This window comes from Aristolochia californica, unplaced genomic scaffold (genome assembly GCF_029961685.1).
Source record: "Aristolochia californica isolate CCGP_79_NKW_82.1479 unplaced genomic scaffold, dmAriCali1.0.hap1 SCAF_4, whole genome shotgun sequence".
In the NCBI taxonomy this organism is placed as follows: domain Eukaryota; kingdom Viridiplantae; phylum Streptophyta; class Magnoliopsida; order Piperales; family Aristolochiaceae; genus Aristolochia; species Aristolochia californica.
The window spans coordinates 6447339-6473997 of NW_027182103.1; the positions used below are offsets into that span (position 1 = coordinate 6447339).

Genomic DNA, 26659 nt, shown 5'->3' on the forward strand with positions numbered 1-26659 from the left:
ATCAATGAACAACTTTAAGGATTTCAAAGTAGAGGACCCTTAGTTTAGATTTACTTGACCAAGTGTATCTAATGGGTATCAAATAAGAGTATATAAACACTTGGATTTAAAATTCAACCCCTCTCAAGCAATGAATCTGAACAAGGTCCTTTCTTTTGAGAGTAAAAGAGCCTTAGTGCAGATCTACTTGTCCAAGTATAATTAGTTTATTTTAAAATATATGTATGTAAATACTTAGATTAATTACTAAATTTCAACCCTAAAGTTTACAATAATGCAAATGCAACTTCAAATGCATACTAGAAAAAATAAATGAATTTAAAGTATAAGATCGATGTTTCTCACATTGAAGATGCAAAGTAGAAATTTCAAAGTAAAGACCCAAAAATACTTAGCTTTTTGAAGGTGGCTTTCTAAATACTTGAATTCATTTCTCCAAATTATTTCGTTTCAAAGTATGGGAGTGGTCGGGAGTGATAGTTTGCGAGAATTTTTCTTTGGGGAGAAAAAAATTTAAATATACAAATTCTCGACTTTGAAAAATGGAGTCATTGAGTTAGAAAATGGACATTTTGTCAAGTTGATGAAATTTCGACTAAAAGTTATAAAAAAAAAGTAATTAAAATATTATTTGTGAATTGATGATCACATCAAAATTTGAAGACATATCTTGGCTTGATCAAAGCCTTCAATCTACTCTCACATTTTTTCTAGAATATGTATTTCAGACGCCTGATATCCATTCAAATAGTCTTTGTTAAACGTCTCTTTTCTTTTCTTCAATTTGTTCATATGACTAGTTAAAAGGTTTGTCACAATGCCTTCTTTCACTTGGTTATTCACTCACTTCTTCCACTTAATTTTTATAATATTATCCTAAAGTCTACTAATCTATTTCATTTTTGGAAGGCATTAAATAATTAATTCTATTTCTCAAGTGGTGAGTGGTGGCTCTATCCGAGTGGATCGGTGATTCGAGGGCCCTCCAGCTCAGTTGCTCGCATCTTTCGTTCCGAGGGTGAATAGGAGGGGTTCCGTAGTGATTTTGATGAAAAATGAAGGGCACTCTGCCTGGAATCGAGTTGATCAGAAGTCCTTTGCGACTTGTGGGCATGTAATTCCTTTTCGCTTTTGCCGCGTCCTCTTGCTTTTTAGGTTCTTTCCATGGAGGGACTACATGCTCTTCACTCTAGACAGACTCCCCAATTGTTGCTACTTCTCCTTCTTATCACTTTCTTTCTCTTGTCGGTCTCCTTTCCATAACTTGCAGGTAATTATATTATCATAGTTGATGTCTAAGAAATTCTCCTCTGTCAATTCTATGTTTATCGAGTAGGCTTGTTCTTCTTCCGCGAGTAACGCGTGTAGACCAAAATTTTGACTGATTTTAGTTCTATCGACGTTTACTATTTGAGATGCACCAGAGGGAGGTTTCTTAAAGAAAAAAAAATGTGGTGAATTAGGAAATTGTCTTTGTTTTGACTGGAATTAGGGCATATTTTGTTGCGCTTTTCGTTTAACAGCTCGTCTTCTTATGTTCTTCTCGATGGACTTTGCGTCTGATTAAAAAAATAGCTTGATTTGTGGCCTGGTGTTCTGTTTTTGCGTACTTCGATGAATTTGTCAGTGATACCATGCTCTTCCGAGACACCAGGACTTGCTTTTGGTAAAAAATTTGCTGTGATAGTAAACTTCGAGATGCCTTTGATGTTGCACTTAGGGCTTTAAAGGGGACTTATAATCGGATGGGGAAAGGTACTAAAAGCGGTTGCAAGTCCGCTTCTCACCAACTCTTCAAGGACAAGGCGAAGAATCGTGTGGATGACTTGCAAGGCATGTTTTCGGATCTGCAGTCGGCACGGAAAGAGAGCCGAACTAGTGATGTTACGGTATTGGAGGAGCAAGTCCACCAGATGCTTCGAGAGTGGAAGGCCGAGCTTAACGATCCTTCACCGGCTTCTTCTTTACATGTGGGGATAATTGCTTCTGTTTGTTTCGTTCTACAGTAATTTGATTTGCTTCTCATATGTGAAGGAACCATCTTTCTTTTTCTTCCCAGGGGAATAGTCACGGTTCGTCACATCTATCATCAGATATCCAACGCCTGTTACAGCTTTGTGAGGAGGAAGATGATGCTATCAGTGCTTTAGCACCTGCTATGAATCCAAAACCAGAGCCGGCGCCTGAAGTTCATGGCCTTCAGGTTGTAGAGAGTACTGTGTTTCATGAGGTGTGGCTTCTCGTTAACGTGATAATAGGGAATCATTTCTTGCCCTCCGTGATTGCCTTTATGCAGTTTGCCCGTCTTCATTTAGAGAAAAAAGGAAGATCACTTTGGAATATCCTTTTATTTGGAAAGACTGGCAATATTTTCAACGATTTGGTTTTGTTTTACTTGTCTTCTTTACATCTTTGAACTTTGCAATTATGTATTATGTACCGCAATACCAATGCCATTCATGTGATCCTGGGGCTTGTATATTGCACTACTTGATTACTTGCTTGGTGATCAGATCACATACTTAGTATTTGCCAACAAATATTACATTTGCAACCTGAGTTAGTTCAAAGGATGATCTGAATGGTTGTTTTCCTTACTGAAATTTTCAAGAAATTATTCTGTTTTCTCCATAAATTCAGTTAGGAGTTCTTTTTTTCCTTAATTGATGACAGTTCTACTGGATTTTAAGATAATTTGGTCATGAGTAAAACTATGACATTGGCTTCTTTGTAGGAGTACTTTGTCAATCAAACTCCACAAGGGCACAATTTCCAAGAATTCAACCACTGCAAGGGAACCTCTTCTGTAGATTTGCACCATACAGTTGTGAACCAGTTAGATGTGACTGGTCAATTGGAGTATCATCAATTTGATATGCAGCAAGACTTCTCGCATAATATTTATCTTGGTTTTGATGGTTCTGGTCAGTACAGTGATGATATTGTGCCTCAGATAACATGCGTGCTACCAAGAATTTGCCCTCCACCGTCTGCCTTTATGGGCCCAAAGTGTGCGTTGTGGGATTGTAATAGGCCTGCACAGGGCTCGGAATACTGTCAAGACTACTGCAGTACTTGGCATACTAACCTAGCAGAGAAGGAGGGCCCACCAGGCATGACTCCAGTTGTGCGTCCTGGTGGCATTGATCTGAAGGACGGTCCACTCTTTGCTGCACTCTCTGCAAAGACTCAAGGAAAAGCTGTTGGCATTCCTGAATGTGAGGGGGCAGCAACAACTAAATCTCCATGGAATGCTCCTGGTATGCATATGTTTGTTTATATCAGTCCATACACTATGTTTATTTTAAAAAGGCCTTTTAAAGAGAGAGTGAGTAGGCTGTAGAGGCCTTTTAAAGAGGCCTGCATCAAATTTATTCGATATGAGCATTCATCTAAAAAGGGAGCAAATGAAATAGCTGAAATCAAGTGGCTTATGTCTGAATTTTTCATTTGTAAGGAGTAGCATCACCATTATGTCATGGCACTTATTCTCCTGATGAATAGAAGTCCTGTTTTGTAGATCTACTTATTCGATGGATGATAGTGCGTTAATTTGTTCTCACCAATCCATCATTAGTAATTCCTATTTTTCAGATTACACTGAGACCCCTGGAAGCTTTACATAAACTACAATACTTGTAATTAGCAAATAGATAATTTTTTTCTTTCTGTATCACATGCGCAAGCAAAGATGGATTCCACCAAACAAAAAGTCTGGCATTTTCTTGAGAGAAGTTTTTTGTGTAAAGCTCCTTCTTAGTGACTGAAAATATTCTTGTCTTGTATAATATATTTTGAAGAAAATATATAATGTATATAATAACCTAAACTCTTGTATACTGTATAGTATGTTTTTTACTAGTACCATCTCTTTTTTTTTTTTTTTTCACTTTTTTGAAATCAAGTTAAATTCATCATCTCATTGTTTAAAAAAAAAAAAAGATTAAATCTGTTGTCTTTCTCCTGTCTTTTTGTAAACAGACATAATTCCCACACAAATTCAGTATTAAGTCATAATTGATTTGGCATTTTTTTTAGCATTTATTAGTTTGTGGTCTGATGATTTGGGAAGTCCTGCATGATGCAGGATGGGGTGGGATGCCCAATTAGGAGAAGGGAATGCAAAGGATAGGATATTGGGTAGTGGGATATAGGAAAATGAGAATAATTTGGGGTTCTGTAAAAAATCTAGTGTTTTAGGATTTAATCACTGTTTAAGTCAGAGCTCTCTGTACTTAGCCAAGCAAACATGCTTGAATCGCATGGGAGCAGGAGTTTTGACTATGTCAAGCTTGCCAAGCCCCACAATTTGAGTGGAGAAGCCTCCCTTCTGGCTTTCATACATAATGATACGTTTTATCTTCCATGTACTAGTAGGGATGACAAGCCTTTATTGTTACATTTGTGAACTCAGTTATATGTGTCCATATGTATTAGCCTGATGAGCAAACAGTTGTCTTAACAAATACTTCTCTTGCTACAAATTTTAGATTGATATATGCATGGTTTATTATATGTGTATCAGTTGTCAGACAAACAAATCTGGATACAGCCAATAGGAAGGATTTGGGTGCTACATATGTTCAAAAAGTCTAATAAGTATAGAGAATCTATACTGAAGATAAGGATATGATGGGTATTCTGCAAATGATAGATAGGTTTACCATAAAAATAAACAAAGCGAACGAACTGGGACCGTTGATCACATAATAGGCTGAGGTGATGGGTTGAATCAAACTCTTGCTGGTCTCTGAGATTTATTATTTTCTTTTTCCTGTAAAGGTTCTTAGGGCCAGTCTGTGTGATGCAAGGCAAAATCTGGGAAAAGCATGAGTAGCTCAACGAGTGCTTGCATCTTGTAAAATATACAGTGTACTGCTATTGTTATTACTTATGGCTATTGATATTCATATTCTTGAAAGGTCATTTTATTGTTGTAAAATTTGGCATCCTCTAGTTTTTGATGGATGGCAAAAGCCTCTTCCCAAACAAGCTCATGTGCAAAATGTTGAGGTTTTATGCTTTTTTGTCTTTTATTTTCTTTTAAATGTTTTTCCTATATTGTTGGAATGTAAGTGTTTAAAGGCTCATTAATGAGTGATTTTTTCTAATAAATGCAGAGCTATTTGATCTTTCAGTTCTCGAGGGTGAGTCCATTAGGGAATGGCTCTTTTTTGATAAGCCTCGAAGAGCTTTTGAAAGTGGAAATAGAAAACAAAGGTCATTACCTGATTACAGTGGACGTGGTTGGCATGAGTCGAGGAAGCAGGTCATGAAGGAATTTGGAGGGCTGAAGAGATCTTATTACATGGACCCACAACCATTACATAATTTTGAATGGCACCTCTATGAATATGAGATCAATAACTGCGATGCTTGTGCTTTGTATAGACTTGAGCTGAAGCTTGTTGATTCAAAGAAAAGCCTCAAAGGGAAAGTAACAACTGATTCTCTTGTGGATCTGCAGCAGCAGATGGGGAGGCTTACTGCAGAGTTTCCTGCTGAAAACAAGAGGTCTATTAAGGGCCAGGGAAAGGCTAATAATCTCAAGGGTGGTGCTGGAAATCTTTATGCCGGTTCGCATCATATGGCCCCTATGAATGAAAACATGAATTATGGGCCAAATATTCCATATGGCTATTTCATTGATAGCTTGAATGAATATTACGGTGCATGATACACGAGTTTCAGGTAGCACAGACGGACAGTTCAAAGTACTGACTGGCTAAACTAGCTGACAAATAATGCAGTTATCATTTTCTAAAATCCATGACATTCACTGGCTGATCTTCTGGGTAGACTACATATCCACTCTTCCTAATGATGGATATTATGTTGTACAGATTTTCGGCAGGTCAAACATTCAGCTGAGAGCTTAACTGGGTTTACTTCAGATGCAAGTCAGTCTTTTAACCTTGGAGGCCAAAGTGTGGAAGAAGAGGTGGCTTCTACTGTCACTGTAAATTGTACAGAGTGAACTTTTACCCACTGTTTTATGTTGCAATTATGTTTCTGGTACTATTTATGCTCTTTACATAAGCTACACCAGAACTTTGAGAGCCTTATAATGATACCCACGTCTCAGCAAAACTGTCGTGTTGCAATCAATCAGATGGAATAGTGTATTAAAACATTGGGTCTTTCTGTCCATCCATCCATTACAAAACGTATGTTATTTTGTTGTGTTTCTGTAAATCTTTTGCCATTAGGCTTTTTGAGCAGGACAAAAGTAGAAGAGAAATGAAATGGAATTAGGACGGAAAATTATTTTCCCTTGTTTGGTGCGAGAGAATGTTAAGAGAAAAAAAAAACTATATCTAATTGTGGCTTGGGGTTATGGCCTGTGAAGTTTAGATCAATGAAATGTATGGGAAAGGGGTGATGGGTGTGAAGTACAGGTCAATGAAATATCGGTTGGATACTTATTAGGCTTGGATAGTAGTGCAAATCAGGAAGAAGAAGAAGAAGAGAGAAACGAAGAATTTTGTGCATGTGGTTAAATTCTCTCAACTAGGGTTCCATACCTAGCTCTGATTTAATTATTTTTATATTCTCAATTACATAATTACTATAGTGCCCTTGAGGCTATAAAAGGATAGAAAAGTTACAGTTATGCTCATAGCGTATAAACATAAAATAAAAATATTTTATTTACACTTCTCTCAAGCTGAAGAGAGTAGACGTCAAATAAACCTATCTTGGAATACAACTTTATAAATGGAGATCCATGTCAAGATTTGATAAATAAAGCCATCAGCCAGTCTTTAGTCCTCACATTAGTAGTTATTTTCCCATTAATAACCTGGTCTCGGATAAAGTGGCAATGTACTTCGATCTACTTGATATATTCGTGGAATATTGGATTATTAGAAATAAAAAATAGATGTCAATTATTACAATTCATCATCATGGGCAAAGTCACTTGGAACCTAAACAAAGATGAGAGTACATACAAACTTTAGCCAGACAACAAGAAAGAAGGTTTCCACATAGTCTACTCCATATCTTTAAGTATAACTTTTCACAACCAACTGAATCTTATATCATTCTATGGGTTCATCAACTTTGTGTTTGATAGTAAACACCCACCTATAGGCAACAACAGTTGCATTTGGAGGAGGATAACGCAAACTCCATGTGCCATGGGAGACTAATGCAGACATCTCCTCTTGTGTAACTAATTCCATGAGAAGAATGAAGAAGTTCAATAGGAGACTTAGGGATAGCCACTAAGTGGAGGTTTGATAAAAACATTGTAGGAGGATGAGAACCAATTAAAAGACTGAAATTTGGACATAGGGTAGCGTGTACACTCTCTAACTCCTTTGGAATATCTAGGAAATGAAGATCAAGAAATAAAGGAAAAAGGATTACCTTCTGACGAAGAAGATTGTGAAGGAGAATCATGAGAGGATATTTGAGTAACATCATCATCCTCATTATCCACAATTTGCATCACATTTTTATCAACTTCATTATCATAGCCCATCATCTCTACAAGTAATGGTAGCAACATGTCAGAATTCAAACCATCCATAGGCTGACTAGAATAAAAGGAATAATTTCAAAGAAGGAAACATAAGCAAACACGTATCACTTTCTTGATTTAGTATCATAACATCAATACCTTTTAGAGAGCGAGAGTAACCAAGAAAAATGCATTTTGTAGGATCGAAGTTGTTATTACATGTGTAACCAAAAAATTTAGGAGAAACTAGAAAGAGTTTGGAATAAGGTTTTAACACACGGAGAGGAATTTTACCTCCTAAGCCTAAGGAAGGCCTATAATTTATTAGAAAAGTACCCGTGAGGACAACCTCCCCCAAAAAGAATCTAGAACATTCATATGAAATGATAATGTCCTAGTTGTATCCATAATATGTCTATTTTCTCTCTCGAAAACTCTATTTTGCTATTATCGAATTTCTAAAAAAAAAAATTCATTGACTTATTGTAATTTTAGTACATAAACCTCTATTTATAATAGAGGAAACAAGTATAATCGACTTACAATTAAACTACTTTTGTCCTAGTTATACCCAAAGTTAAACACTAAAAGATAAGAACGAGAACAATTGAACAATAGAACATAAATAGAAGACTAACACAACTAAAACACCTTTATCGGAGACTCTTCTATGAGACCTCTTGTGAGACTACTATAAGACTCCATCATATTAATTTTGGCTCAGTGAGACTTCTTGTTGTGAGAGTCAAGTAAGACTTTTCTTTTCCTACTCTTCAACACCCCCCCTCAAGTTGGAGTTTATAACTTCAGCTTGCAAGGAAAATGATTTTTGGTCTTCAATTTTTTTTGTTGAAAAAAAATCTTCATAGATACAAAATTCTTCATCTTTTGTTCTCCCCCTTTCTTGAATATTTTGGTCACACAAAAATTACCACAATATGTGGAACAAAATACCTCTTTCTTGTACTTGTTCAACTATTTCTCCCCCTCAAGTTGGGGATACAAGGGACACATAGACCCAACTTGGATAAAACACAATGTGGGAGAAGAAAATCACTTCTAGTCATACGACAAGGCTCCATACACCAATCAAAATGGTCATAGTCTAAAACACACTTCACTCAATTTTAAAGTCAGAAAAATTGCCCAACTTTAGGGTTTAACAAATAGACTACTCACTTTTTAAGGGTAGCTCAAACACAAATCACCTCTTGGGTGAAGAATAAAAGACTTGACTCAAGCAGGATGTTGGGCACACTCCTAAACTTTTTAGGTAGAGGGTCTAGGCATTGTTTTGAAGTGATGAAAGCACAAGAAGATAAAATAAAGAAATACTAGAGGATAAAAACTTTAACAGGAATGAGGAAACTATGCAAAACTCATACTTTCAAATGAATCTAGAATATGACCCTTTTAAAAAAAACTAGGTTAGACTATTACGGTGGAGCTTAATAAATTTGACCAATTATATTTTTTTTTTGGGGGGTGACCACAATATTCGGAGTTAGCGATGCATAAGATACACAACCAAATAACAAAAACACAAAACTTGAAAACAACATTGAAGCAAGATATTGTATACCTTGAATTAGGACATCATGGAGTGATTAAGTCTGACAAGAACTCTCTGATTAGAAGAGAAATATAGTTAACACTTGGATTTTAGGAGAAAAGGAAAGTCAATTAATGTCAATGCATGAAGAGATGATAGGAGAGAAAATAGAAAAAGAGAGATTTTTTTACAGAAGTGACCTTTGGTAATTCTGATATTGATATCTCAAAAAATATAGCTTAGAATCACAAAAAAAATTATTGATAAATAAACTAGACTCAAAGAGCCTTAAATTGGAACCTAATTTGACAACAAAAAAAACTTCATTCTTGAATCTTTTATGACCTCTTGATTTGCTTCATTCTGTAACTTGACCCTTACAAACTCCAATGTGAATATCTCCTCAAATATAGAACAAATTGACATGAAATTTCCACCTTATGAAAATAGACTTCAATAGCTTTCATCCATGTTGAATTTATGATCCTTTTCCAATATTCTGAGCAAGAGAAGGGAGAAAGAAAAAGAAGAAAATGGAAGAAGAGCTCTTGGGTAGAGATAAGATAAGAGGAAAAGAGAGATGTGTGCCAATCAAAGAGAGATATTTACTCAATAATGAATTATGGTACTTGATTAATTCAAAATTACAACACCTCTATTTATAGTAGAGGAAGTGATAGAGTCCTTATACAATTAACCTTTCAATCTCCTAATTACATTCCAACTCTAACTCTCTAAGATAAGTCTATCATGAAAAGATAACACAATCTACTAAGGTCTAATATAAGTTGAACTAGAACTCTTCTTCAAAAATGTGGACATAAGGGAGGAGGCTAGATCGTGGCCTTATCCTTGTGGGTCCCACATGATTTTCCAGCTCATATTTATAAGACTACCAGCTCGTGGTATCTTTGTGGGTCTCACTTGATCTGCAATTCTTCTAACTCATTTCAGCTTGTGCTTCTTATCTTCTTAACTCGTGCTAGCTTAGGTGAAGAAACTTCTTGGCATCCCACGACCTCATGGTAGGTCCCACATTGTAACACTCCCCCTCAAGCTGGTGGTGGGTGAGAAAACATCTTAGATGCCCAACTTGTTGTAGATGGTAAACATACTTTTGTAAGTGATTAGTTTGGTGAGAATATCTACAACTTGACTTTGTGATGATATATGCCTTAGATATAAAAAGCCTGCTTGGAACTTTTCTTGTATAAAATGGTAGTCCACTTCAATATGCTTTGTTCTTTCATGGAAGATTGGATTTGATGTAATGTGTATTACTGCTTGATTATCACAATATAGATCCATCGAAACTTCTTTAAGAATCCCAATTCGGTGAGAAAATATCTTATCCAGAGGAGTTCACAAACAGTGTGTGTCATGACTCTATATTCTGCTTCTGCACTAGACTGTGCTACTACGTTTTGCTTCTTGCTTTTTCATGTAACCAAATTCCCTCCAACCATCGTACAAAATCTCAAAGTAGATTTTCTGTCATCCCAGGATCCGGCCCAGTCTACATCTGAATCTTTCGATGTTGAAGTGACCATAGTTTTTATAGACAAGCCCTCTTCTTGGAGCTCCTTTCAGATATCTTAGTATCCTTTCAAGTGCTTGCTAAAGACTAAGTTGTGGCTTGTGCATGTATTGACTCACCACACTTATTACATATGATATATTTGGCCTTGTTACACACAGGTAAATAAGTCTTCCCACTAGTCTTTGATAATTCCCAATATCTACATCTTCTTCAGCGCCTCCACAAAATTTTGTATTTGAGTCCATAGGAGTTTCTGCTGGTTTGCATCCCATCATTTCTATCTCCTCTAGTAGATCAAGGGCATATTTCCTTTGGGATAGCACTATCCCATGTCTGGATTGTAATACTTCAATACCCAAAAAATAATTAAGTAGTCCAAGATCCTTTGTCTTGAATTCAGCACATATTTTTTCCTTCGTTTTCTGGATGCCCTCGGCATCACTACCAGTTAATATCATATCATCAACATATACTTCCAGAATTACCTTAGCTCTTGATATGTTTTCAATAAATATTAAGTGATCTCCAGAGCCTCTGTAAAATTCAGACCGTATGAGGGCTTGACTAAATTTCTCAAACCATGCCCAAGGGGACTGCTTGAGACCATACAAAGATTTTTTTATTTGACATACTGACTCCCCCTCAACCACATACCCAGGTGGTTGTTGCATATAAATTTCTTCTTTAATATCCCCATTCAAAAATGCATTTTTCACATCAAGTTGATATATCGGCCATGATGAATTGGCCGCCAGAGATAATAATATACATACCGAGTTCATTTTTGCCACTTGAGAGAAGGTTTCTTCATAATCAATACCATAACACTAAGTATAACCTTTAGCAACCAGTCGAGCCTTCAATAGTTCTATTGACCCATCCGAATTTAAGTGCCTTCAATTCTTCATCATTTGCTGCCTTCCACCCTGGATGTTGTAGAGCCTCCTGATAGGACTGTGTAACAAAAATGGAGGAAATAGAAAAAATAAACTGACAACATAGAGGTGAGAGGCGATGATGAGACAAAAAAATTGAAATGGGATGAGAAGTCTAGTGCATGATCTAGGTTCTTTCCATACAACAATTGCATGAGTATCATATTGAGGGCCAAAAACAACTGGGGATGAAGGACTTACCTCTGTGGGATCTGTTAACTCGGTTGGTGTGGTGTCGACCACTTACTCTGGGAATTGAATAATCTTTGTATCACAAGGCACAACCGGTCGAGGGGAACCTGGTACTGAGGATAGACCAGGAGGAGCACTGTCAGAATAAAATGAGGAGTCTTCAAAAAATGTTACATCCCTGGACACACATAAACGTTGAAGAGTGGGACTATAACAAACATAACCCTTTTGTGTGTGAGAGTATCCCAAGAAGATACACTTGATAGGTTTAGGATCAAGTTTGTTGTGTCTAGGAAATGAATTATAAACAAAGCATTGACATTCGAAGACTTTCAAAGGTAATGAAAATGAATCATCATTTGGTAATAATCTAGAGTAAGGAGATTTATTACCAAGAATGGAAGATAGTAGTCAATTTATAAGAAAGCAACCCGTAAGGATTGCATGAGGCCAATAAAAGTAGGGAATTTTCATGGCATATAATAAACCTCGAGCTGCCTCAAGAATATGACGGTTTTTTTATTCGGCTACACCATTTTGTTCAGGCTTGTAGATACATGATGTTTGATGGATAATGTCATTTTCTTGGCAAAAAGAGTCAAGGTCTTTGGAAATATACTCTTTGGCATAATCAGACCAGAGTATTTTTATTTTCTTACCAAACTATGTGAGTACCATAGCATGAAATGACTTAAAAATCAATGATATTTCAAAACGCTCCTTAAATACAAACAACCAAGTTTTGCGAGTGAAATCATCAATAAATGTAATAAAATATTTTACTTTAGAAATATTTGAGACACTCAAAGGCCCCCAGACATCAGTATGAATTAAAGAAAATTGAGTAACACTTTTGACATCTAGATGAGGAGAGTAAGTACTCCTTTGATGTTTACTCATTTGACAAACCTCACAATGAATTCTGACCTTACTTTAAGAGTAGGAAACACATAATGAAGAAAATGTGCAGATGGATATCCCAACTGATTATGTCATAGCCTTGTCTCATTTTCAGTGGTGAAAACCATATTCATTTTTGGCACGTCCAGGTAGTAAAGCCCCCCATTGTTCATGGCCTCCACCAATCACCTGCTTCATTATAAGATCCTAAAATACACATGAAGTGGGTGAGAAGGTAACAAAGCAAATAAAATATTTTGTCAGATGACTAACAGATAATAGATTCAAAGAGAAATTAGGAACGAATAGAATATCAGTGAACAAAAGTGATGGTGTGACAGAAGTGGATCATTTCCCTTGGACTTTGGTTTGAGAACAGTCAAGTATGGTAACACACTTGTGTGAAAGACATGGAGATAGAGAATGTAATAAATTTTTGTTACATGTAAGATGCTCAGAGGCACCTAAGTCATTTATCCAGGATGAAGATAAGGCAGATAGCATACCTGAAGCGGTAGTGGCAGCAATAGCTGTTGAGGAACTAGGAGAAGAACCCAGTATTGTCTTCATTTTTTGAAAAAGCTCATACTCTTCATCAGTAAAAAAATTTGTGTTGCTGATTTTGTGGGTTGTTCTTCTTTTGTATCACTTACAAAGGCTTGATTAGCCTTTGTCAATTCTAAGTGTCCATTGGATTTAAAGCATATTTCTTTATAATGACCATATTGTCTACAATAGTATTCTTCAAACAACTCGATATATGAAGAACTTTAGCATTGATACCACTCATAAGAGACTCAATAAAAATCTTCTATATCATGGGACTCTTGTTCCCTTGAAAAAAGAAATCAACAATCTGATCATGGACTGGTCTCGGTTAACAGAATTTCCAAATCGAAAAAACTATTTTGATAGCTTCTTCTAGATGGAGAGGCATGCATATCCACAATATCATAAGATGAAAAACATTCACATACTCATCTTTAAATCATCTTCTAAATTCGGAAACCAGTACATGAAGTAATAAAAAAATGAAGAACTTATCTCACGGTTTGCTATCTTTCTTCACAAAAGAGCCTTCTTTGAGTGGTCTTGATCATATCTTCTTTAGAGCATTCCTTTTGACATGGGATCCTAAATTTAATGCTCTAATATCATGTTGAATTTAGGATCCCTTTTTCAATATTCCAAGCAAGAGAAGGGAGAAAGAAAAAGAAGAAAAGGGAAGAAGAGCTCTCGGGCAGAGAGAAGAGAAGAGGAAAGAGAGATGTGCGCCAAGCAAAGAGAGAGAGAGATATTTACTAGAGAATGAATTGTGTAACTTGATTAATTTTGAATTACAGCACCTCTATTTATAGTAGAGGAAGTGATACAGTCCTTATACAATTAACCTTTCAATATCCTAATTACATTCCAACTCTAACTCTCTAAAATAAGTCTATCATGAAAAGATAACACAATCTACTAGAGGTATAATATAAGTTGAACTAGAACTCTTCTTCAATAATGTGGACATAAGGGAGGAGACTAGCTCGTCGCCTTATCCTTGTGGGTCCCACATGATTTTTCAACTCATATTGATAAGATTACCAGCTCGTGGTTTTTTTGTGGGTCCCACTTGATCTTCAAGTCTTCTAACTCATTTCAGCTTGTGCTTCTTATCTTCTTAACTCGTGGTAGCATGGGTGAGGACTCTTCTTGGCATCCCACATCCTCATGGTGGATCCCACCAGCTTGTGCACCATAGTGGATCCCACATTGTAACAATCCAAGTATATTTTTTCTTTTTAAAATTTATTCTCTTAATATAAATAATCTGATAGATTTTGGACTCTGTAATTTGGCCGAACTGAATATTCTTTCTTCTTTGGCCAACATGACTATCGATCCTTGAGAAATTGATATATTCCTCTAGAAAACTCATAGTGAGAATTGGTTTGATAGGGTAGAAAATAGACTTAAAGATATTTATTTTGAAATGTAAATCCCCATATAGTCTTATTCATGATGGCATAAAATGGCTAAAAAATCGTAGCCTTTTGTTGTTGCTCGAACCTCTCTTCTTGTCTAACCTTTATTATAAATATCGATTTCTCTTTATAGAAAACTTTTATCTCAAAAATTATTTTTGAGTTGGAAAGTAGTCCTAAAGATATTTCTATCAATATATAATTTTCAATATGAAAAGTTCATTATGGAGGCAATAATGCCAAGAAAATAATGGGTATTGGGACAAGAAAGAAAAAAAAAAGATAATATGAACCTAAACTACTAGAGAGATGATAGATCACAAAAATATCACATTATCTCAGTGGGTTGACTGAGTCAACTCATAGAACCCGCTCTAATACCGTGTTGAATTTCAAGAAAAGTAAAAAACTTCATTGACTTGTCGTAATTTGAGTACATAAGCCTTTATTTATAATAGAGGAAACAAGTAGAATCTACTTACAATTAAACTACCTTTGTCCCAATTACACCCAAAGTTAAACACTAAAAGATAAATATTAAAAAAATTGAACAACTATACATAAATAGAAAACTAACACAACTAAAACACCTTTAACAGAGAATCTTCTATGAGACCTCCTCATGTGAGACTTTTGTAGACCTACTCTGAAACAATTGTGAACTATAAAGATATGTCATTTGATGGACAATGTCATGGGAAAGGAAAAAATCTTGATAGACAGAACTTACATAGTTCTATGCATTATGAGATATCAGCATAGGAATAGAGAAGATGAATCGGGTTTGAATTTCAAGGTATATATTTTTAAATACATCAAGAACTTCACTTCAAGATTTTAATAAATCAATTCATGACACACGACTAAGAACATCAATAAAGGTAAAAAATTATTTATTTCCTCTTCTACTTAGGTTTGGACAAGGACCTCATACTTCATAATGAACTAGCTGAAAATATTTCTATTGTTGCCTACCTGATAGGCTTCACCCTAAAATTTAGAAGAGACCCTAGTAGACCCTAGAGATGGTACTAAAATAAATCATTCATCACTACTGTGATGTCCGAGCCTAAGGTGTCATTCATAAGGTGAAGTTGAATTTGTGAATCCCATAGGAGTCTTTTTAGTCAAATAATATAATTTGTTCCTCTCAAGGCCCCATCCAATATTCTTCCTTGAATGGAGATCCAGATTAAAACATGAGTGAAGATAGAAAGCAAGACAACAGTTCAAGGATTGTGTGTGCTTACTAATTGAAAGAAGATTAACAAAAAAATCTAGAACATATTACACATATGAAAGGATAAAAGAATGAGTTAGAATGCTACCACTTCCAACTACTATAGAAGAAGAACCATCAACTAGGTTAACATCTCCCAGATTTTGAGTATGGGTCAAATTAGAAAAAGAAGAATGAATACTTGACATGTGAGTGGAAGATCCAAAATCAATCACCCAGAAGAGAGGTGAAGAAAACAAAGAAGTTGATTTTCCCGTTTGTGAAAGTGTGGCAATATTAAGAGAAGACGACATAGTCTTAGAGGACTTGGGTATAGAAGAGGACTTCTTAATGTATTGTTGGATAAATAGAAGAAGCTCATCCTTTCTCATAGTGACTACCTCAAAGATGTATTTCTTCCTTGTGCAACTTGTTTAGCCCAAGCAGATTTACCATATTTTTTTTCCAACACTTTTTTGACAAATGCTTGGTTTTTTCCACAATGTATATATAGCACGTGATTTGATCTACCTCTTCCTCTACCTCCTCCTGAGTATCATCCATGACCTCTCCGACCATTTTCTCTTCCAGATGAACCATACGAAATACTATTAACAACCATGGCTGAATTCCCCCCCTTTCCCAATAGTTGGAACTGTTGGTTCTGATCTCGTAAGACTGGCCACAACATCTTCAAAGGTTGGTTAAATTGTTTTTGCCAATATTTGGGCTAGTAGAGGTTCATAATTTAGACCATTTGCATGCATTAACCATGTGAATTTAATCTCTTCTCTGTCTTTCAAGGGCAGTTTTATCAATTTCAAGAGTTACAAACTATAGAAGTGGTTTGTCACTTCTTTCCATAGTAAAAAATATTGTGTACAACTCAATTATCCTAGAGAGATTTTTCTCTTGAGATGTTCCTCTCTTAATAGCAGTTATCATAAGCTATTTCACAAAAGATAACTTGGCTGCTCATGTGCTTCCACGGTACTCAAAAGTCAAGACACAACTTGTAAATTTCCAGATTTCTAATATGAGGTGATGTTAGAGGTGGTTCTTCATAGATGTATTTTTATTTCTTTTGAGCTCCAATGTAGTTCTCTACTACTCAGGCTCACAATTATGCTTTCCCCAATGAGTTTAACAACTGTAAGTTTTCCAAAACTTCACCTTATCTGATGAATTCTCAAAACCAACCATAGGATTTTTCACATCTCTTTCAACCATTCTTATATTCCTTATATAAGACCTGAATATAAACTGTGAAAGGAACCAAAATTCTAGCAATGTAATTCTCATGCACACATATAAGGCATAATCATTTCAAATAATCTCAAAAAATGTTAACAACTCAAACGTGGCATGCAAATTCTTCAACAACAGTGACAGTGCATGAATAACCAAGAAGATGACTAAAACAACAACTCTCCATGTAAAACTCCAAATACCTACTTGGATAAGGAGTCTACAACCTAGAAATATGCTAGATGAAACACCCAGCAAAACGTAGACTCCAAGTTAAATTCTTCAATCTCAGATAACTAGCAACTCAACAGTCGTCTTTTACCTCAAACCTGCAATATTTTTCTTCTCAATTCGCCTTTTTTATGCAATATCATTTTTCTTAATTTTAATCAGGTATTTGAAAAGCGTTAAATGTCACATACCTTGTAAATTACTAAGTTTTTTAAGTTTTTTTTTCATATTTGTCATGTATTAGGGTTTCTACCCTTGATTATAAATAAGACATCATGGAGAGGAGTTGAGTGGCTTCAAACCCTTTGGCTTACTTCTCTTTCTTCTTACCTCTTTTTCACCTCAACTCTAGTTATTTCAAGCATGAAACCCTAGAACGTAACATGGTATCAAAGCAGGGATTGTAGGGTTTTATTGAGCTACTCTAAAGTTATGCTAAAGAGCATGGAAAGGGGATGTCCTCCATCAAGTTTTGAAGTAACTATTTGCTGAAAAAGTCCAGCAAGTCCTTGTTATTAAGCCAGATTGTTAAGGTATTCTTTTTATACATTTTTGAGTCTCAAAGTCATTAATCTCAGTCCTCTTGTTTATCTCTCAAGCCAAGTGTTGAAATCTCTCAAAAAATTCGTTTTTGATACCTATAAGAGGGCTAAAACTGAGTTTTTTATTTGGTGATTATTCGTCTTCAAAAATCAGTTTTATTGATGCCATAAAATCACCCTATAAAATTTGAAAAATCCTCTATAAATTATAATCACAAGTTTTTAGAATTTGGAGTTTTATAATCTCAAAATCATTAAATTTTAAATTAAGATTTGATTAATGGCTGAATGAGAAGTTGTTTGCGTCCAAGTGTTTAAACAAAATTCCATTCCTAAAATTTTCATGAGCATCAAAGGAATAATTAAGGGAAGTTTTCTTTCTTCAACCATTGAGTTTTTTTTCATGTTAGAGATCATCTATGGTGTTTTTCATGTATATGAGCTTTCATAATATTGCTAAAATTTCATTCATCTAATTGATATCAGCACTTATTCTTTCCGTTGTTGGTTTCCTAATTATCCAATTCTATTATTCTTCTTTCTCTTCAGTAATTGAAGATTTTTTGTGGCTGGTCTAATGGCTGAAGGTTCACAAAACATTGTATCCTTGTATTCTGAATTCAGCAAATAAGATTTTCTAAGAATCACTACACATTCCACTAAAGGGGCTAAGCAATTATTCATCATGGTTCCAATATGTGAAAAGGTTTCTTATAAGAAGAGATCTTGTTGGACACTTGACATAACCACATTTTTTAAGAAGACGATTCTTCCTATCATAAGTAGTTGAAGGAAGACACTTTAGTCATCAGCTAGCTAATAAAAAACATGGATGAATTTTTTGCTAATAATTGTTGTGTTCACTTATATAAAGTCAAAGATATTTAGGAGACTTGTTTTAAGTTATATTCCACTCCTAAAAGTCTTTTGAAATTTTATGAAATTTTCCCAGAGATGTATATGACAAAGCAAGATGATAATCTCCATGAGTATTTTGAAAGATTTCGATGTTTCTTACAATAGTGAAAAGTTTCACAACCATATTCTTCTGACGTTGCAACTCAAGAAAGACAAAGAGAAGCATCGGTTTCTGCCATATGCCTTGCCAACTTAAAGCCCTATCTTTTTATATTCTTCAACTAGACCTTCTTTTGATGATATTTATGCTACAATGCTTAGGATCCTACACAAAGAACCTACATTTTAACTAGATTAATTAGAACACTTAGACATGTTCTCCCAAGGTAGGGGAAGTGGCAATTATAGTCGAGTAAGAGGAAGAGGAGGTTGATTTGGTGGTAGAGGTTGAGGAAAAGGTGTTGATTCCACTACTACCTCAAATTCCGGACAAAGTTAATCATGCATTAACACTAGCCACAGAAAGAGGTCACTTCATACCCAACTAAAGGGTAGGTGACTTTCACAAAAGAGGACTATGGTTTCTTAGATTATTATATCTATGTTATTTGTTTTTCAGCTCTATATTTCCTATTGCAAGTATGACTTAACATCATACAATTTTGGCAACCACTCAACAAACATGTCCTACTTTGAGTAGAACTAGATAGCCATGGTGATTCCTTTGTTGTTGCTGCAACTGAGGCAAGAACTCATCCTTCTCCATATAGGTTTCATCCTTGTCATGGTTGAAGCATATTATTATGAGACAATTTCTTTCTTAAACAAGGATCACAAGATGTTGGAAGATAAGCTCAAGCCCACATGACCAAGGAAGGCCCACATATCTAAGATTATTATAAGATGGGTCACACAACCAAGGAAGGTCCACAAGATGGGCTCAAGCCCATAAGAAGTAGTACCCATAATGATTACCATGAGTTGGCATCCTTATCACAAAAGTTGGAAGATCAAGAAGGACTCACAAAAGTATCTTATCTTATGGTCACGCAAAGAAGAGTTTTAGTTTGAGTTATGTTTGTCTTTTATCTATATTGAGTTATTTAATTATGTTAGGACTTATCTTTAAGTGTTAGAGTTTGGGTGTAATTGGGACAAGGGTAGTTTGATTGTAATTGGACTCTACTACATTCCTCTATTATAAATAGAGGTTCATGTACTCTGATTACAACAAGTTATTGATGTCAATAAAGTATTTCTCTTTTCCATAAATTCAACATGGTATCAGAGCAGGTTTTTTGAGTTTACTTGGTCAACTCACGGAGGTAATGTGATCCTTTTTTTCTAAAGCCTAAACCCAAAATCTAGGTTCGTAATTATTTTTTTAAGTCCCTACACCTATAGTTTTCTTTGCGATGTTTACCTCTATACATAGTTTTTCATATTTCAAATTATATATTGGCAGAAATATATTTGAGTCTAATTTCCAAAGAAAAATGATTTTTTCCAATCTGAGTTATCCATAGAGAGATATCGATATTTGAATGAGCGAAAGTCAGATTGAAAAAAGGTTCGAGCAACAACAACAATCTTCAGATTCTGAGGTATTTTTTCCTATCAAGAACTAGACTTTATATGGAGAAATATATATCAAAAGAAATATCTATAAGTCTATTTTTTACCTATTCAACCAATTTTCTATCTGATTTATCTACAAAGAGAAATCAATATTTGAAGCAGCAAAGGTCAGATTGAAAAAGATTTTTGAGCGGCAGCAAAAAGCTTCACATTCAGAGGTATTTTATGCTATTAAGAAAGAGAGTTTATATGGATAATTATATATAAAAATAAATATATGTAAGTCTATTTTCTTACCTATTCTACCAATTCTCGGTATGATTTTTTTATAAGGAGATATTGTTCTTGGAAGAGTCGATGGTCATTCTAGAAAAAAAGGAGAAACAGAACTTAGTTTGGCCAGATGACGAGACTGAAATCTACCAGATTAATTTCTTCTTATAATTATATTTTATGAAGAGAAGTTATACTTGGATGAAATTTATTTAAGTCTACTTTCATAATAAGAAATTTTCATGTTAATCTTATCTATATTTAAATAAATATTTGCATTGGAAGAATCAAAGGTCATGTTGATATTCTGTTACATTGAAAATCCGAATTTAAGCATATTATTTTGTGTCACTTTTTGAGTTGATATATCAGAAAAATATCTCACTTCTCCCTGGTTTGAGGGCTTATTTATAAATCTCTATTATTTTGGCCTATTGCTACATCTATGATATTTGGTTGAAGTTGGGATCACTGCCATTACCTCCCAACTCGAGGAGGAGAAGTAGAAGAAATACAAGAAAGAGGTATTTTATTTCTTATGTTGTGAACACAAGTTTATGTGACCAAAATATTCAAGAGGGGGAGCACAAAATTTGAGGCTTGTGCGTCTAAGAAAAAATATTTATATCGGATTATGATTATTTCATGGGTCCTTCTACAAGGTTTATTATTTTGGTTCATGTTATATGTTTTGGAAGATGGTCGAGTTATATTCATTTGCAGCTATTAAGCACCTAGCCAATACTACCCAAAAGACCGGTATGTTAGGAGCGGAAGACATAGGTACTTAACCCAGGACCAGGGAGTCATTGTGGCCCATAACACCACATCCCCCCTTCATGAGCCGACGACCACGGCGGCGCAACGACACTGGCCCAACCGTAGCATCTCAACAGCGGCATGACCTACCAGTATTTTAATCCAGCCTTTGCGCGTGACACACCGACACTAGCCCAACCCGGGTTCCATTACCTGGTGTTTCCCCCGGACCTACCAGTATTTAAATCCAGCCTCTGTGGCGTTGCCGGGAATCGAACTAGCGACCTAGCCAAAGCTCTGATACCAAATGTTAAACACCTAGCCAATACTACCCAAAAGACCGGCCTGTTAGGAGCGGAAGACATAGGTACTTAACCCAGGACCAGGGGTTCACTGTGGCCCATAACACATAACCAAGAATCTTTCGAGTTAGACTGTCCTGAAAGACACAAAAGGAGGGCCAAAAAGTTATAGTACAAGCAAGAGTTTAAGTAATTTGGCTAACAGACAACAAGTTGTATTCAAGAGATGGAACTACAAGGACAGTATCTAATGTAAGATTATTCGACAAGATAACTGACCCTTCCCCGGTAATAGGAGAGGTACTACCATTGGCGGTGGAAATAACGGATTGAGGAGAAGGTAGGACAAATGTTAACTGATTGGAATCCCTCGTCATGTGATTGGATGCACCTGTATCAATAATCCAAGTTATATTCTTAGCATATGCAGAGAATATTGTTGCTTCATCGATAATACCTGGATGGGCAACATTCGCCATAGGCAGCAGCTTTTCCCCAACAATCTTTTCTGAAGTTTTTTTGAGAAGTCCCACCACTCTGGATAACCAATAATCTCGTAACAACACTGTTGCGAATGACTTTTTTTCCCAACAGTGAGTACATACCCGATTGTTAGCTTTTGCAGTGATTGGACGATAGCTCCCCATTCTGGGATGATTCAGATTTTTGGTTCGGTCCAGTTTGGTTCAGTTCTGATCCGGTTTGATTTTGGTCCGGTCTGGTTCGAGTCAGATTTGGATCCGCTGGGTTAACCCGTTATCGGCTGGGTTCATCCGCAAATAAATAAAGGAACAATGTTCCTACGTTAACAAAAAAAAATTAAGTGAGCACCTTCGTCTTCTCCGTCAACATTGGTGGTTTGGCGGCAGATTCGGCGGCGGTTCATTGGCGTTGGGGAGTCCTGCAGAATTTCGGGTGGCTCGATTTTACGACGGCGAACACAAAAAACTTCTTTGGTGATAACAGGTCATCTTTCGTGACGACAGAGCATCTTCGATGATGGTGACGATGCATCGGCGTACTTTAGCGGTGGTGGTTGACAGCTTAGATAGCAGTGTTTTTCGACTATGGAAATCGTTGGTCCACTGAGTCGTAGAAAAAAAAATTGTTTCTTCTTCGGCATAGGCAACGTCGGCTTCCTTCGGCGCGGTGGTCAGCAACGACAACCGGAGTGGGATGACGACGGTGATAATTGGCGACGACAGGAAACTATGGGACAGAACTTCTACTCTGTTCTTCGGACGACGGAAAGCTACGAAACAGAGTTTTTGCTCTGTTCTTCGACGATGAGAAGGAGAAGAAGGACTCCCGCTCTGATACCTTGTAAAACAGAACCTTCAAAGAATAGTTTTCGATGAGGTGTTCTTCTTCCCCTAGGAGGCTATTTGTAATACATTATAAGCCGATTTTAGGATCAATTTAGATCCTTAAATCAAGGAGTAAAATCAAAAATACAATCACGGGATCAGAGTAAACAAATAGCTATACAATTTCCTCCGATCACGCTATACAATTCAACACCTTCTCAACAATGACTAGAGTTCTATTAGGGTATTTCTCTCTAATACGAGACGAGTGGCTACTTATAGTTCAACAACTTTAGTGTGTTAAATGAACAGGAAAAGACTTAAAATTTTCAAGAACTCATATATAAAATAAGATGCAAGACTCCCAATCCTTTCATGTTTTCTCTTGTGTTGAATTTATGGAAAGAGAAATACTTCATTGACATCAATAACTTGTTGTAATCAGAGTACATGAACCTCTATTTATAATAGAGGAAGTAGAGTCCAATTACAATCAAACTACCCCTGTCCCAATTACACCCAAACTCTAACACTTAAAGATAAGTTCTAACATAATTAAATAACTCATTATAGATAAAAGACAAACATAACTAAAACTAAAACTCTTCTTTGACGTGACCATAAGATATGATACTTTTGTGAGTCCTTCTTGATCTTCCAACTTTTGTGATAAGGATGCCAGCTCATGGTAATCATTGTGGGTCCTACTTCTTATGGGCTTGGGCCCATCTTGTGGGCCTTCCTTGGTCGTGTGGGCTTGAGTTTATCTTCCAATACTCCCTCAACCTGGGGGTGAGATAATAACATGAACTCCCAGCTTGCTGCAAATGATGTATCGAATATTTTTCTTACAAAATGGCACATCTTCCAATATGCCTTCATTTTCCAATACTCCTCCTCACGCTGTTGCGTCCTTCATTGAGGCCCTACGACATTATATAAGTGAGAGTAAAAATCACACCTAGCCGGTAAGCCATTGTTTCATACTCCAGTCCTAATGTTGGATGTAGGGCACACTCCATCTTCTATCGGTAATGTGTCTATAGGCATTGCTCTGAAGTGTCCACTACCGTGTCCCTCCACAGGACAACGACTCTTAAGTGTTATGAGACATAAAAACCATTACAGGGGGGGATTACATAGATGTGATAATAAGTTCCTTCATTATGGACTTCCAACCACAAATAATTTTGATCCTTTTTTACGGGGAAGAAGTTCCTCCGTCATGGACTTTCAACCACAAATAATTTTGATCTTTTTGACAAGGATGAAGTTCCTCCGTCATAGACTCCCAACCACAAATAATTTTGATCTTTTTGACTGGGTAAAATAAATGATGACATGAGGCTACCTCTTCTTCAATAATAATGTCCCCAAAGAGATATAATAGCTGCAGTTGAATATAACACGACCATCTTCCAACACATGAACCAAAATAATAAACCTTGTAGAAGGACCCATGGAATAATCATAATCCGATATAAATATTTTTTCTTATATGCAAAAGCTTCAACTTTTGTGCTCCCCCTCTTGAATATTTTGGTCACATAAACTTGTGTTCACAACATAAGAAATAAAATACCTCTTTCTTGTACTTCTTCTACTTCTCCTCCTCAAGTTGGGAGGTAATGGCAGTGATCCCCGTGTTAAGCACCTAGCCAATACTACCCAAAAGACCAGCCTATTAGGAGCGGAAGACATAGGTACTTAACCCAGGACCAGGGGTCACTGTGGCTCATAACACCACATCCCCCCTTCGCGAGCCAATGACCACGACGGCGCAACGACACTGGCCCAACTGCAGCATCACAACAGCGGTGTGACCTACCAGTATTTTAATCTAGCCTTTGCGCGCGACACAACAACACTGGCTCAACCCGGGTTTCGTTACCTGGTGTTTCCCCCGGACCTACCAGTATTTAAATCCAGCCTCTGCACCATTGCCGAGAATCGAACTCGCGACCTAGCCAAAGTTCTGATACCAAATGTTAAGCACCTAGCCAATACTACTGAATCGGCCAGTTAGGAGCGGAAGACATAGGTACTTAACCCAAGACCAGGGGTTCACTGTGGCCCATAACATTATGGTATTAGACGGGGCAAACTCTACTATTTGGAGTTAATAGAGAATGGGGGATCAAAAATCAGTCAGGCAAATCAAACTAGTAGCAAAGAAAGTGCTCAAGCAACTATATGGTTATGGCACCGAAGACTCGGCCATCATTCCTTTGTTTATCTTAAGAAATTGCGACCACAAATTTTTTCAGGTTTGAATAATCTGAATTTTCATTGTGACACTTGTGAACTGGCTAAGAGCCACCGTATCTCTTATTTCTCGAGTTTGAATAAGAGTTTTGAACCTTTTGAGGTTATTCATTCTGATGTTTGGGGTCCTAGAAAGGTTCCCTCTATTTCTCAAGTTTGGTATTTTGTGACATTTATTGATGAATGCACTAGAATGATTTGGGTATCCCTGCCTATAAAAAAGAGTGATGTGTGTCTAGCTTTTTAGAAATTTCACCAAATGGTACACACTCAGTACCAAAAGCAGATTTGTGTTTTGCAATCTGACAATGGTACTGAGTTTGTCGATACTTCCCTTGGTAATTTTCTAAACAATCATGGAATTCGGCATTAGACCTCATGCACCTATACTCCCCAACAAAATGAATTGGCAGAGAGGAAGAATAGATAACTTTTTGAAGTAGTGTGTGCCTCTTTGGCATGAACATGCCTCAGTTTTACTGGGGTGAAGTTGTCAAATCTACTGCCTACCTTATCAATCGAACACCTTCTCGAGTTATAGATTTTCAAACTCCTCAACAAAAATTGTACTCCCTAATTTTCATTCCCCATCTTCTGAATCTTGAACCCCGGGTTTTTGGGTGTACTATATATGTTCATATCCCAAAAGTCTTGCGAAATAAACTTCATCCATGTGCCAAACGATGTGTTTTTGTTGGCAATTTTGATTTTCAAAATGGATATCGGTGCTATGATCCACACACCCGAAAGCTCCACGTAACTCTAGATGCCTCGTTCCATGAATTACAACCTTATTACACAGGGGGAGTCTCTCGAAATTCTCTTCAGGGGGAGAGCTCAAGTGAAGAAAATGTTCAACAAGGGAATAGCGGAGGCGCTGAGTTTACTACGTTAGAAGCAGTGAATGAATTTCTTAACCAACTCAGCCGTCATGATATGCAACAAGACTATGCTCCCAACCATGAAGCCGAGAGTGAATCATTAATTTCTCTTGCTGAAGAATCCTCAAAGTTGCCCACGTCTGCACCAACAATTGAAGAATCAACCCGGAATGTTCCTCAGGTAAATACGAATCATGTGTTTGATAAGACTAATGAAACATGTCTTCCTACAAAAATATATAACTCCCAGATATGTACAAAGATTGAATAGGGGAGTTCAAAAGAAACAATATGAACCTGATCTAGAAGCCAAGACCAAATACTCAATCAACAACTATGTGTCCTCCCATAGGTTAACTAAATCGTATGCATTTACTGTTGATCAATTATCCAGGGTTTCTATTCCTAGTAATGTGCAAGATGCATTAGCTGATCCAAAATGGAAAAAGGCGAGGAACGAAGAGATGGAGGCTCTACAAAAGAATGCCACTTGGGAACTTGTTTCCCAACCTAAAGGAGTAAAGACAGTTGGATGTCGATGGGTGTTCACATTGAAACTCAAACCGGATGGAAGTATTGACAGAAATAAAGCTCAACTAGTTGCAAAAGGATATACGCAAAGGTATGGGATAGACTATC

The 26659-nt window shown here is 36.4% G+C and overlaps 1 protein-coding gene across 2 annotated transcripts; it reads left to right on the forward strand.

Moving 5' to 3' along the window:
* Positions 1 to 1105: 1105 nt before the first annotated feature.
* Positions 1106 to 6163, forward strand: LOC137962447 (transcription factor VOZ1-like). 2 transcript variants are annotated; one of them, XM_068809316.1, is made up of 5 exons: positions 1106 to 1270; positions 1721 to 1970; positions 2060 to 2203; positions 2735 to 3260; positions 5121 to 6163. In XM_068809316.1, exons 2-5 carry the CDS (start codon positions 1746 to 1748, stop codon positions 5675 to 5677), a joined length of 1452 nt encoding a protein of 483 aa, XP_068665417.1. In that variant the 5' UTR covers positions 1106 to 1270; positions 1721 to 1745; the 3' UTR covers positions 5678 to 6163. The 2 variants fall into 2 exon arrangements, with proteins under 2 accessions (XP_068665417.1, XP_068665416.1); XM_068809315.1 differs by having other exon boundaries at positions 1107 to 1270; positions 2060 to 2230.
* The last annotated feature ends 20496 nt before the right edge of the window (positions 6164 to 26659 follow it).